This window comes from Peromyscus leucopus, chromosome 5 (assembly GCF_004664715.2).
Source record: "Peromyscus leucopus breed LL Stock chromosome 5, UCI_PerLeu_2.1, whole genome shotgun sequence".
In the NCBI taxonomy this organism is placed as follows: Eukaryota; Metazoa; Chordata; class Mammalia; order Rodentia; family Cricetidae; genus Peromyscus; species Peromyscus leucopus.
The window spans coordinates 14,247,625-14,259,775 of record NC_051067.1 but is presented as its reverse complement, the minus strand read 5'-3'; the positions used below and the strand labels follow the sequence as shown (position 1 = coordinate 14,259,775).

The 12,151-nt window shown below is 51.7% G+C and overlaps 1 protein-coding gene across 2 annotated transcripts in view; it reads left to right on the top strand.

Moving 5' to 3' along the window:
* Bicd2 (BICD cargo adaptor 2) overlaps positions 1-11,673 on the top strand; it is a 46,281-nt gene extending 34,608 nt beyond the window's left edge. Inside the window, exons 3-8 of one of the 2 annotated variants that reach the window (XM_028863835.2) lie at positions 364-516; positions 2,999-3,460; positions 4,112-5,134; positions 5,656-5,807; positions 7,667-7,877; positions 9,594-11,673. In XM_028863835.2, the coding sequence (XP_028719668.1) occupies positions 364-516; positions 2,999-3,460; positions 4,112-5,134; positions 5,656-5,807; positions 7,667-7,877; positions 9,594-9,599 (2,007 nt within the window). In that variant the 3' untranslated portion in view covers positions 9,600-11,673. Of the gene's footprint in view, positions 1-363; positions 517-2,998; positions 3,461-4,111; positions 5,135-5,655; positions 5,808-7,666 lie in introns of both variants that reach the window. The other variant, XM_028863834.2, reaches the window with a different exon arrangement.
* The last annotated feature ends 478 nt before the right edge of the window (positions 11,674-12,151 follow it).

The window sequence follows — 12,151 nt, the reverse complement described above, 5'->3', positions numbered from 1 at the left end:
GAATTATTTTGTTTTTATCCTTTACCAAAGTCCACACAAATTTCCCAAAAGGAAAGGGAATATTGAGAATCATTAAAAATGAAAGTAAAAAAGGTTCTTGAGAAGTATGGTCTGCAAATGTTGAAATGCTGGAACTTTGTCAAGCAGCACTGGTCACCATGTGGTCCATGACAGATCTGATTGTGGACTGTAATGGTCTGCACAAACCCCACTGCCCTGGGCTTCTCCCCTCCAGGCAGCCACACTGTTGTCCTAAGGGCTCACAGCATGCCGGCAGCGCTGAGCCTCCTGAGCGCACTTGGAAGCACAAGTGGTAGGGCCAGCTATCGTGCAGTCTACACAGCCTTTTCCTCTGTCCCCCAGATCAACCAGAATGTGGAGATTCAGCGTGGCCGTCTGCGGGATGACATCAAGGAGTACAAGTTCCGGGAAGCCCGTCTACTTCAGGACTACTCAGAGCTGGAGGAGGAGAACATCAGCCTGCAAAAACAAGTGTCTGTGCTCAGGCAGAACCAGGCAAGTCTCCAGTGTAGAGTCACCCGGGCATCTCAGGCCTTTCCCATCTTCCCTTTCTGTCTTGTTCCACATACCTGAGGCTGGGACTAGTAGTACCTCCACAGTGCAGACAGGGGATTGTAGCTCACAGCACCTAGCACTCCAAGAGCACAAAACAAGGCCTGTGGCTTTAGTATGACAATTTCCCAAGCCAAGGGTAGCATGACTCTTGCTAGGGAGTCTGTTTCTGTTTAGCACAAATAGGGTACTGATGACACACCAGAAAGTCCACCTTGGTGAACCAGTGACAATGTTGAGCTTATTTACAGGAGCATGGGTGGGGAGAACTCATAGGAGCATGGGTGAGGAGTTACAGGAGCATGGGTGAGGGGTTACAGGAGCATGGGTGAGGGGTTACAGGAGCATGGGGGAGGGGTTTCAGGAGCATGGGGGAGGGGTTTCAGGAGCATGGGTGAGGGGTTTCAGGAGCATGGGTGAGGGGTTTCGGGAGCATGGGTGGTGACCTCCAGCAGTTGCTAGATGAAGTTCTCTCTTTATTTAACCTTCTGCTTCCTGTCTACTCTAGCAAACTCTTAGATAGCTTCAAGAGGATTGGGTGTAGCTGGGGTCAGGGCACAGAAGGGAGGGGTGGCTGGAATCTTGGGTGAGGGTCTCATTGTATTTTACCCTTCCTTCTATGAGAGAGTGTTTATAGGCCTGATCTTGTGAGGGCCTCCAAGCTGGGTAATCATGGCTGCTCTGATTTTGAGACAGCAAGGGCCATGTCATGTCCGGAGGACAGTGTTCCACATCACCAAGGTATGGGGGAAACTCAGATGAAAAGGGTGTACTAAAATCTTCAGAGGCTGGGCGGTGGTGGTGCACATCTTTAATCCCAGGACTCCGGAGGCAGAGGCAGGCAGATCTCTGCGAGTTCGAGGCTTGCCTGGTCTACAGAGCGAGTTCCAGGACAGCCAAGGCTACACTGAGAGACCCTGTCTTGGAAAAGAAAAACAAACAAACCAACCAACCTCCAGAGACTGACCATGAAGCCTAAAATACTACCATGATTCTGCCTGTTGTAGGGATGGGAGATGTCCCCTCTGCCTGTGGCAAAGATTAGGAGGTCCTCATCTTAGGAGGTGGGTGAGGGTGAGAACCACTCAGTGCCTGAACATGCTTCCCATTCTCTAAGAACTATAGCCAACAGGGAACCTTTTCTCTCAGGAAATCCCAGACCTTACCCCCAAGTGCCATGATTGCTGTCCTGCTTTCATTAGAACCCTGCTGGCACCCAGATCATCTTACAGCTAAGGCCTCATTGTCAGTGGACCCAGAACTTCTATCCTGCAGGAGAAAGCCCATGCGTCTATGGAGAAGCTTTTGAGTTTGCAAAAGCAGGCAAGCGATGGATTCTGGTGCTGGGAACCACAGGAGCAGGGCTCACGGCGCCATCTTGTAGCTCATAAGCATGAGGAGCCATTGGGCATTGATTGGTACTACTGCCCACAGTGCCCTGAGGAGGAGAGAAACCAAAGCTCAAGGAGACCCTACACTCAGTGGAGCCACACCTACTGTAAGGTTCCTCAGCCCCACTTGGGGCACTGGGATATGGGCACACTTAGAATATTGTACCAGGTTTCCCTTCCTGCCCTAAGTCTTCCTTAGTATTACAATGAGGTGTTTTTATATGTGCCATAAACCCCAAGCCTCACAGTAAACATCAACTTCCATCTACTCTTTCTTTGTTCACTCTCAGATTGTGTGTGTTAACAAGACCAGTATGTTTTCCCACTCATCTTCCAGCTCCTCCAAGCTTGCATTCTGAGGAGTTGGTGCTGGAGCATTTGACCTTAAGGGGAAGTCCGGTTCCTTTGTTTTGAAATATGATTCAAAATAACAGTTATAGCACACAACAAAGTATATATCTTATGTACCTTAAAATAATCCGGTTAGGGCTGGTGAGGTGGCTCAGCGGGTAAAGGTGTTTACCAGGCAAGCCTTGTGACCTGGGCGCAGTTCCCAGAACTCACGTAAAGGTGGAAGGAGAGAATCTCCACATTGCACAGTGGCGTGTACACCCACACACATACATCATGCACACACATTTAAAAGAGAGAGAGATTTGGTTAGCTGTTAATGTTAACTGAGTAATTTTATAGAATTTTAAATCCATGCACACTGGTACTAATTTTCAGAAATACAATAGGAATTTGGCAGCCTCCATGTGAATCCTCAGCCATAGGCACACTGGTCCTGGCAGTGGGCTGAATGTTTCTGTTACTTCTAGTGCTGTAGAAGTACCTTTTAGCATCCATGTTGCTCAGTGTAGGAAGTGGCCTTGGTTGCAGCCACTGCCCTCTCCTCCAGGGTGGCATTTCATTCTTTGGGTCTCCTTACTCTTTGTGGTTGGGGAGGTAGTGTTCTGACACTGTTGGGATTCATCACCCTGAGTGGAGCCTCCACATTGTCTTGACATGGGAGTGTTTGTATTATTCCCCAGGTGGAATTTGAGGGCCTCAAGCATGAAATCAAGCGCCTGGAGGAGGAGACCGAGTACCTCAACAGCCAGCTGGAGGATGCCATCCGGCTTAAGGAGATCTCTGAACGGCAGTTGGAGGAGGCGCTGGAGACGCTGAAGACAGAGCGGGAGCAGAAGAACAACCTACGAAAGGAGCTGTCGCACTACATGAGCATCAACGACTCCTTCTACACCAGCCACCTGCCCGTCTCCTTGGACGGCCTCAAGTTCAGTGATGATGCCGTCACTGCCGAGCCCAACAATGACGCGGAAGCCCTGGTCAATGGCTTTGAGCACAGTGGCTTGGTCAAGTCCTCGCTGGACAACAAGACATCCACACCCAGGAAGGATGGTCTGGCTCCCCCGTCCCCGAGCCTCGTTTCTGACCTGCTCAGTGAGCTCCACATATCTGAGATCCAGAAGCTGAAGCAGCAGCTGGTGCAGGTGAGTAGGCAGGACATCGTGTCCCAGCCTTCCCCGTCCCATGCCTTTTTCAGTGCCGGCAGGACTGCATGTTCTGTGTACGCAGTGCTTTGGGGACACGTGGCTGCCTGTAATTTACTCATACTGGGTTTAGATCCTGTATCTTTACCACAAATGAAACTCCGTAGTGAAGAGTAGTAGTCCTGGAGAAGTAGTAGTCCTGGAGAAGTAGGTTCCTGATGGTGCCCTGTGGCTCTCTTTGCTACCCATATCATGTCAGGGTGAGGCGATATGGCCCCTCATGTAACTCCTACCTACAGACCACAAGCCAGAGTCTCAGCAGGGCCGTGCATTGGCACATCTGACAGTTTGTAGTTGCTCTAGTGAGTGAGTGTTCTCCACAACCTGAGAAAGGAAAGTGGTAGAGAGCTGGACACGTAAGGACCCTGCCAATGTGCCCTGGAATTCTACATTTGAAGCCCAGCTTCCCTCCAACACATGCAGAGTGAACCTTTATGGGTGACCACTATTGTGGTGATCCTCATGGTCTTTGTGGTGAATTCTGTCCAGTTTGCTGGCACAGCCCATGGCCCGTCTGGCTTAGCCTGAGGTGTTGCTGGGGCGTCCTGGAGCCCTTTAATGGCCTCTCTCCTGCCACATCTACCTTTGCAGATGGAGCGGGAGAAGGTAGGCCTGTTGACAACCCTGCAGGACACACAGAAGCAGCTGGAGCAGGCGCGGGGGACCCTCTCTGAGCAGCACGAGAAGGTGAGTCGTCTCACAGAGAACCTGAGCGCCCTGAGGCGCCTGCAGGCTGGCAAGGAACGGCAGACTTCCCTGGATAATGAGAAGGACCGTGATAGCCATGAAGATGGTGACTACTATGAGGTGGACATCAATGGGCCTGAGATCCTGGCCTGCAAGTACCATGTGGCTGTGGCTGAGGCTGGTGAACTGCGGGAGCAGCTGAAGGCATTGCGCAGCACCCACGAAGCCTGTGAGGCCCAGCATGCAGAAGAGAAAGGCCGCTATGAGGCCGAGGGCCAGGCGCTCACAGAGAAGGTCTCGCTGCTCGAGAAGGCTAGCCACCAGGACCGAGAGCTGTTGGCCCAGCTGGAGAAGGAGCTGAAGAAGGTGAGCGATGTGGCTGGTGAGACCCAGGGCAGCCTGAATGTGGCTCAGGATGAGCTGGTGACCTTCAGTGAGGAGCTGGCCAACCTCTACCATCATGTGTGTATGTGCAACAATGAGACACCCAACCGTGTCATGCTGGATTACTACCGTGAGGGCCAGGGCAAGGCTGGCCGCACCAGCCCCGAGGGCCGTGGGCGCCGTTCACCTGTCCTTTTGTCCAAGGGGCTATTGGCCACAGAGGTGGGCCGAGCAGATGGGACTGGGGACAGCAGCCCTTCACCCAGCTCTTCACTGCCGTCACCATTGAGTGACCCCCGTCGGGAACCTATGAACATCTACAACCTGATCGCCATCATCCGAGACCAGATCAAGCACCTACAGGCAGCGGTAGATCGTACAACTGAGCTATCGCGGCAGCGAATTGCCTCACAGGAGCTGGGCCCTGCTGTGGACAAGGATAAAGAGGCGCTCATGGAGGAGATCCTCAAGCTGAAGTCACTGCTGAGCACCAAGCGGGAACAGATCACCACACTTCGAACAGTGCTCAAGGCCAACAAGCAGGTGAGATAAAGTGCGTGGAGCACAGAGCCCACTGGAGGGTGCCTGCTCCACTCGTTGCCGGGCCCTCGGGCCTGTGCCCTTCCCTCGTTGGATTAGTCTCCTCCTGTCCCCTTCCTCAGGGCTCCCAGACAAGAGGTGGAGTGACTGGGCGTTAGAGAGCTCTTAAACCAGAACTCTGCTTCTGACCCACCGACCGACCGACCACCTTACAGAGATTCTGATGCTGGAGTAACAGCTGTGGCCCAAGTGCCCCGAGGGGCTGATACAGGGCTTTTTGGCTTCTCCAGGACAGGCCCTGTGGGACATCCTTCCCTGCTAATCAGGATCAGAGGGTGGGACTCACTGAGGCGAGCTGACCTTCCGTGAGCATGGCTGTCATTCTGTCCCCAAGACTGCATATGAGGGAAGGCTTTTTCCAGAGAAGTTTCCACCACCTTGGACCCAGGTTCCCACTGTAAACCCAGGGCTTCCCTTGAGCAGCTTCACCCCACCTACCGACTTTATACCTCTTTGTCCCCCAGACAGCTGAGGTGGCCCTGGCCAACCTGAAGAGCAAGTATGAGAATGAGAAGGCCATGGTGACCGAGACCATGATGAAGCTACGGAATGAACTCAAGGCCCTCAAGGAAGATGCAGCCACCTTCTCCTCCCTGCGGGCCATGTTTGCCACCAGGTACCTGCACCACTAGTGGCCCTCTCTTCTGCGGTCTCTCCCCTCCTGGAGCTCCCTGTTGCCCTTAGCCACAGGCTTCAGTCTTCTTCCTGAGGCCTGTAGGCTTGCTGGTTCAGCACCTGGGCTGGGGCACCATCAGGCACCCCAACACAGCTCAAGGTTTGGAACTGACTGCCCCTAGCCAGCCCAGCACGTAGGCCTGGCTCTAGTTGGTAACGGGAAAGCAAGGCGTTGGAAAGACTGTTCAGCACCAGGGTCCCCAGCTGCCTGCACCCCAGCCTCTGTGCATCATGTAAGCAGGTGCCCAGCTGTGGACCAGGACTGGTTGGCACCACTGAGGCAGGCAGACATTCAGCAGAGGTATGCATCCATTGCCCTGTTCCTGTGGCCCCCAGAAACTTAGTTCAGATTTCCCTACCTATGAGCCTGGAGGCTCAGTTTGTTGTGCCTTGAGTCTTGGAAGCAGAGGGCCAAGAGCAGTGAGCTTTGGAGAGGGGGTATAACTGAGGTCTCACTTTGTTCCAGTGGGGACAGGCCCAGGCTAGTTTGCTATTCCTCTCCCTGTAGCAGGACCCTGTTGGGGGTTCCAACTTGGCAATTTGCCATCCATTTCCGGCCTTTCTATCAGGGAAGGGGCAAGGGAGCTTTCAGCCTGGGAGGTGTGCAGCTTTCCTTACTCTCTCATGGGGCATCTTTGTGGCCTGGGGACCTCTTAAGGGTGGTGGATAGGCTTCCCAGGCTAGGAAAGAACAGTCTTAAGGCAGGAAAACAAGGCCCCTGCCTATCACCCTTAAAGTCAGGTGGTGCCACCTGCTGGTCTAAGTTGGGATGACACTGGGGAAGGCAAGGCTGAGAACTGAACTTGGTAGGCTTGGCCCTTTCCTGTAGAGTGTGAAGAAGCTGAGGTTCAGAGGCAGACAGGATGGGCTAGGAGACTGCTCCCAGTGTCTTAGCATCCCTGCAGGTAGGCCCTGCCAGGGCAGCAGGAGCAAAGGAGTTCCAGGATTTCTCTGGAAGTTTCCTCCTACTGGGCCTTAGAAAAAAATTTTTTTCTTCTTTTTTGAGACAGGGTCTTGCTATGTAGCTCTGGCTGGCCTGGAACTCATTATGTAGACCAGGCTGGCCTTGAACTCACAGAGATCTGTCTGCCTTTGTCTCCCAAGTGCTGGGATTAAAGGCGTGCTCACCATGCCTGGCTTAGTGAGGGTTTCTGTTGTTGTAATAAAACACCATGGCCCAAAGCAACTTGGGGAGGAAAGTGCTTATAGTTGATCATCCAGGGAAGTCAGGGTAGGAACTGGAGGCAGGAATCTGGAGGCAGGAGCCGATGCAGGAGCCATGGAGGAGTGCTACTTACCGACACGCTCTCATGGCTTACTCAGCCTGATTTCTTGTAGCACCTAGGACCACTAGCAAAGATGGCACCAGCCATGGTGAGCTGGGCCTTCCCATATCAACTACTGATTAAGAAAATGCATCACAAGCTTGTCAACAGGGCAGTCTGGTGAGGGCATTTGCTCAGTTGAGGTTCCCTCTTCTCAAATGACTATAGTCTGTGTCAGGTTGACATAAAAACTAGCCAGCCCACCCCAGTCCTTCTGCCTCTGCCCCCATACACACACATAAAAAAAAAACAAGCCCAGGAACACAGAACTGAAGGTAGGCTTACAGGGCTACTCTATTTGGGCACTGCCTCTCTGGTCCTGGTCATGGCCTTTTTCCAAAGGAACCTTTGCTGAAAGAATTCCCAACAAACCTCAGCAGCCCTGGCTCAGGCTCCAAGAGAGAAACACTCTGGGGTGGGGTGCCTGGGGCCTGCCTTCCCTTCTGGGCCTTTCAGCTGTATTCTGTCTCCATAGATGTGACGAGTACATCACACAGCTGGATGAGATGCAGCGGCAGCTGGCTGCCGCAGAGGACGAGAAGAAGACTCTTAACTCCCTGTTGCGCATGGCCATCCAGCAGAAGCTGGCACTCACCCAGCGGCTGGAGCTACTAGAGCTGGACCATGAGCAGACCCGCAGGGGCCGCAACAAGGCTACCCCCAAGGCCAAGCCAGCCACACCGAGCGTAAGTCACACCTGTGCCTGTGCCAGCGAGAGGGCGGAGGGCGCCGGGCTGGCCAACCAGGTGTTCTGCAGCGAGAAGCACAGCATTTACTGTGATTAGGGCTGTGGGGTGCTGCACGCCGCTAACGTCCGCTTCACCTCAACTAACCCAGTTGCAGTGGGACAGCAGTGCTAGGCCGGTCTTAATGTGACTAACGCACGGAGGGCAGCCTTCTAGGCGAGTGGCAGCATTGGGGCACATCTGTCACCAGGACACTTGGAGCTTGGGTTGCTTCTCACCCCACAGCCCCTCAAGGATATCCGTATCAGTTGCTGTCTTGGGGTGGTGGTATCAAAGGTGGGGGTGGAGCTGCACACCTTTGTGTAAGACAGTGAGGTGGAAGTGTTTTCCAGGGTCCCCAGGCACTATTAGGAGAACCCGAGGGAGAGTCCTTCCCTGGGCACACAGGCAGAGCCTGAGTTGAAACTTGCATGTTCCTCGCATGTGTCTAATAGCACTTGAAAGCAGTTTTCTGAGGCTCAGGCCTGCAGCCTATAGGAGCAGCCCAGGTTAGCTCTCGGAGGTTGGTGTACTTTCATGAAAAGTTTCCTTATATTTTGTGCAGCATCTCACTGCAAAGCATATTCAGGACAGAAGTGCAGAACTTCTTCCCGGTCCCAGAGGGAACTGACCCCAAGAGCCTGCATCTTGCGATGAGACCCCACACTTCAGACACAAATAACTGTAGCCCAGGAGGACAGAGCTTGGCTGCTTAGGGTCTCATCTCTGAGATCCACGTGCTGCTCTGCCCTGTGAGGTGACAAACCGGCAGGGCCTGAGGGCCTAGCTTTCCTTTTTTAATGAGAAAGTGTTCCAAGTGCCTGGTCAGACCCTGGTCCTTGGTGCAGAGCCTGTTCTTTGGTACTTGGAGACCCATAGCCCATGCTCGGGCCTTTTGCTAGAAGTTTTCAGACCCAAAGAAGCAGCATGTTGAGAACTGCTGTTGAGCTCTACCAAGTTGCACTGGTCCAGTAGAGCCCAGCTGTGTGCTGGAAGGGCTTTTTGTGGGCCCAGAGCTGTGCTCAGGACCTGCAGGTAAGAGTCATGTGGTTCTCTGGGCAATCTGGGGATGCTGCAGAAGGAAGAAAGGCCACCGAGGGCTCTCCTTTTCCAGAGGCTCTGCCAATGCAGAGCTGTGGCACCAGGCATTTGCTTTAGTGTGCTGTGGAGCAGGACTCTGCTCGGTATCTCTCTCCCAGACTCCCATCTCCCGTGAAAGACAGCTGCTGGCCTGTCTCTCCCTGTGGAAAGGTATCTTCGGTGGTGTGGAACACAGCATTGGGACCCAGCATGGGACCCTGTGGTCTCTCAGACAGCTTTCTCTTTCTTCCCTCTGGGTGGTGCCTGGATTGTTCACTCCCCTTCAGATCTAGGCACCACACAGTCATGCACTGAGGGTAGAATAGGCCACATGTGTCCCTTGCATGTCCGCCCTAGGAATGGCTGCCCGCATGCCCACCCTCCTTCTGCCTTTCCTTTTCTTTGGGTCAGAGCGCAGCTTCTCTTACATCGTATGGGGCTTTGCAGGCCCTTGGAGCCCCACCCCTAACACACACGCAGGCCTTCTCTGCCAACTAATGTACCCGCTCACTCTCAGAACAAGAGCTTTAGTGTCAAGTGAGCAGGAAGTGGCAGGTGACTGACTTCTAATGCTGTCTTGTTTTCTCCTGTTTTCAGCTGTAGAGTAGCTGCTGGGAGGATGTGGCCACCGGCCCTGTCACACTGCAGCCCCTCCCCTCCCCCCTCCCATGGCCTATGCAGAGGAAGGAAGGGCAGCCTAAAGTCCACTTAGAGATGTTTGGATATGCCACTGTAATTCTTTTCAAAATAGCATTCCCCACGTTCTTAATGGGAGAAAAAAAAAAAGCTTTACTCTTGAGAATGCTGCGCGCTGCTGCTTGGAAAGGCCAGGGTACGGCCGAAGAACCTGCTTCCACAACCACTGCCAGGCTCTCTAGGGGCCTGCTGGACCACCTGCCGTGGGGGTCTCCTTATTACACATGCTCCTTTTTTATCCGATCAACCTGTGCACTTTTGATATTTTGATATTATATTTGCTTCCTTAATTCCTCGCGTAGAGGCGGTCTCCGATGCCGTGGGCTGTGCTCGTGGTCCTGTACTGTCCATCCTAGCTCCGGCGGCGGCGGCAGCAGCGTGTTGATCTTGTGTCGGCACGGGGCAGGGCTGTGCTCCATAGTGTGTAGCTAGACTGCAGGTGAGGCTTCGACCCGGCAAGGAGCTGGCTAGTGTATCCACGCTGTGGTCCAACAGCCTTTAGAGGACACGGCATTGTGGTTCATGTTTGAAATTACAGATTTTAAATGCCATGTTCATTAAGAAATCCAGGGTATTCCAATTCTGGGGTTTTTCATATTGTATTATTATTATTCTTAGGAATAGTTCAACGTAACAAGAAGAAAACTTGACCTTTGCTCTGGTTAAAACAGTAATAGGCACTTGAAAGCATAAATTATTGAATGAGTAGTATTACCTACAAATTCCAGAGTTTTCTGGGTTTTAGGACATTGTGAAGCATGACTGACTAACAGAATTTTATACAACTGCACCAGTGAAATTCCAAATTGGAATTGTTTTGTTATTCTGGTTGTTGTGCCAAATTGTGGTACACTTAGAAAATTCTACAGTTGTCGATTTTTAGGGTGTTCTATTTCAACACCTTTTTGTTAGTAACCATTGCCAGTAGTGCCTTCATCAGTTAAGGGAGGTGTCCCAGCCAAGTAAGTTCTCTACAATGGGCAGCGGAGAGCTAGTTGGGAATGCTGAAGGCCAGTGTGGACCAACAGGTAGGAGCGGGTACCTGGCTCACTTCATACCTGGGCATCTTCATTGAGGGAGAGAGAACAGTGATTGTGCAAAATTCTGTTAGTCAGTAATTCTTCACATGCAAATTCAGGGGCTTAGAAACAGAACCAACACAAAAACCTGGAGTGTGCTTTGGGAACCAAATGGACTTCATGGGACAGGCTAAGCAAGCTGTACAAACATCACGTTTGTGAAGAGCCAAGGGCGTCGCGAGAGCTGGCGGCGTGGTCGGCCTGTGAGTACGGAAGAGCGTTAGCCATAGTATTCTTTGCAAATGTGAAAACAAGACATTATATCTTCTCTTGCTTGGTGTAACTAATCACTGTTAATTTCAGGAAACAGAAGTCACTAAAACTCCTTAGCAAACTGCTTGCTAAGTGAGGTTCAGGGTGTGGTCCAATTGGTACTAGTGGAGGAAGAGAAATTGTGCTCTGGCCTCCAAAAAAGGGACAAATTATAATAATATAAATTGTTAGGAATTGAAGAATTCTGTTTCCTGGAATGAGCATTTCTTATTCCTAGTTGTTGGGACTCTTCGCCTTCTGTTACAGTGTTGATTCATACAAATATTGTTACATTTGAGATAACATCATCTGTATGGGGTATTTATTTGCAATGATGTCTAAGTACTGTATTTTTTCCTGTGTGTTACCTTAGTGTCAGAATGTTGGTCTTTATTTTAAAAGTCATATGCATGTTCTCCTGCCAAGGAACCTTTACACAGACCCAAAACAAATAATAATAAGCAGATGCCTTCAGTTTCTGAGAAAATGAGGCCAAGTGAGGAAAAGGCATAGGAGGGAGAAAGTAGCTGAGACTTAAGGCGCAGTTGTGTGGCGGGAACGTCTTCACAGCCAGCGCACATAGGAAAAGTGGGCCTGGGTAAAGAGTCCCATTGGTAGGACCAATAAAGAATAATAAAGAATGAAGCACATGTTTGCCCTCTGTGATTACTTTCGCTCTGTGCCAGGTGACTGCTTTCAGTGTGTACGGTGAGGTTGGAGGACACTGAGGGTGGGGGCCAGAAACAACCTGGGGTCCATTCTTTGGCTGCAGGATGTGCCTCCAGGTTGCCCACTTTATGCAGTATGGAGACCAGCAGCGAGGCGGTCAGCACTTATTGCAGTGTGTACAGGACTCATGCCCACCAGTAACTGGCACTTCCTGTTGAGGAAACAGTTCAGAGGGATGGATGGAAACCTGTGCTGGCCAAAGTCTTGCTTGAAACCTGGGAATGAACAGATCTAGGGAACAAGGGTGATGCACTGGTCAATATAAAGCGGTATTTAACTATAGAAATAAGTACAGATTCACACCCAGTGCATTGGAATAACTGCTTGTGGGTGTGAGAACATGGGACAGTGTCTTAACTCGTTGGACAGTGGATGCCAGGGTACTCTCTGGTCGCCTCC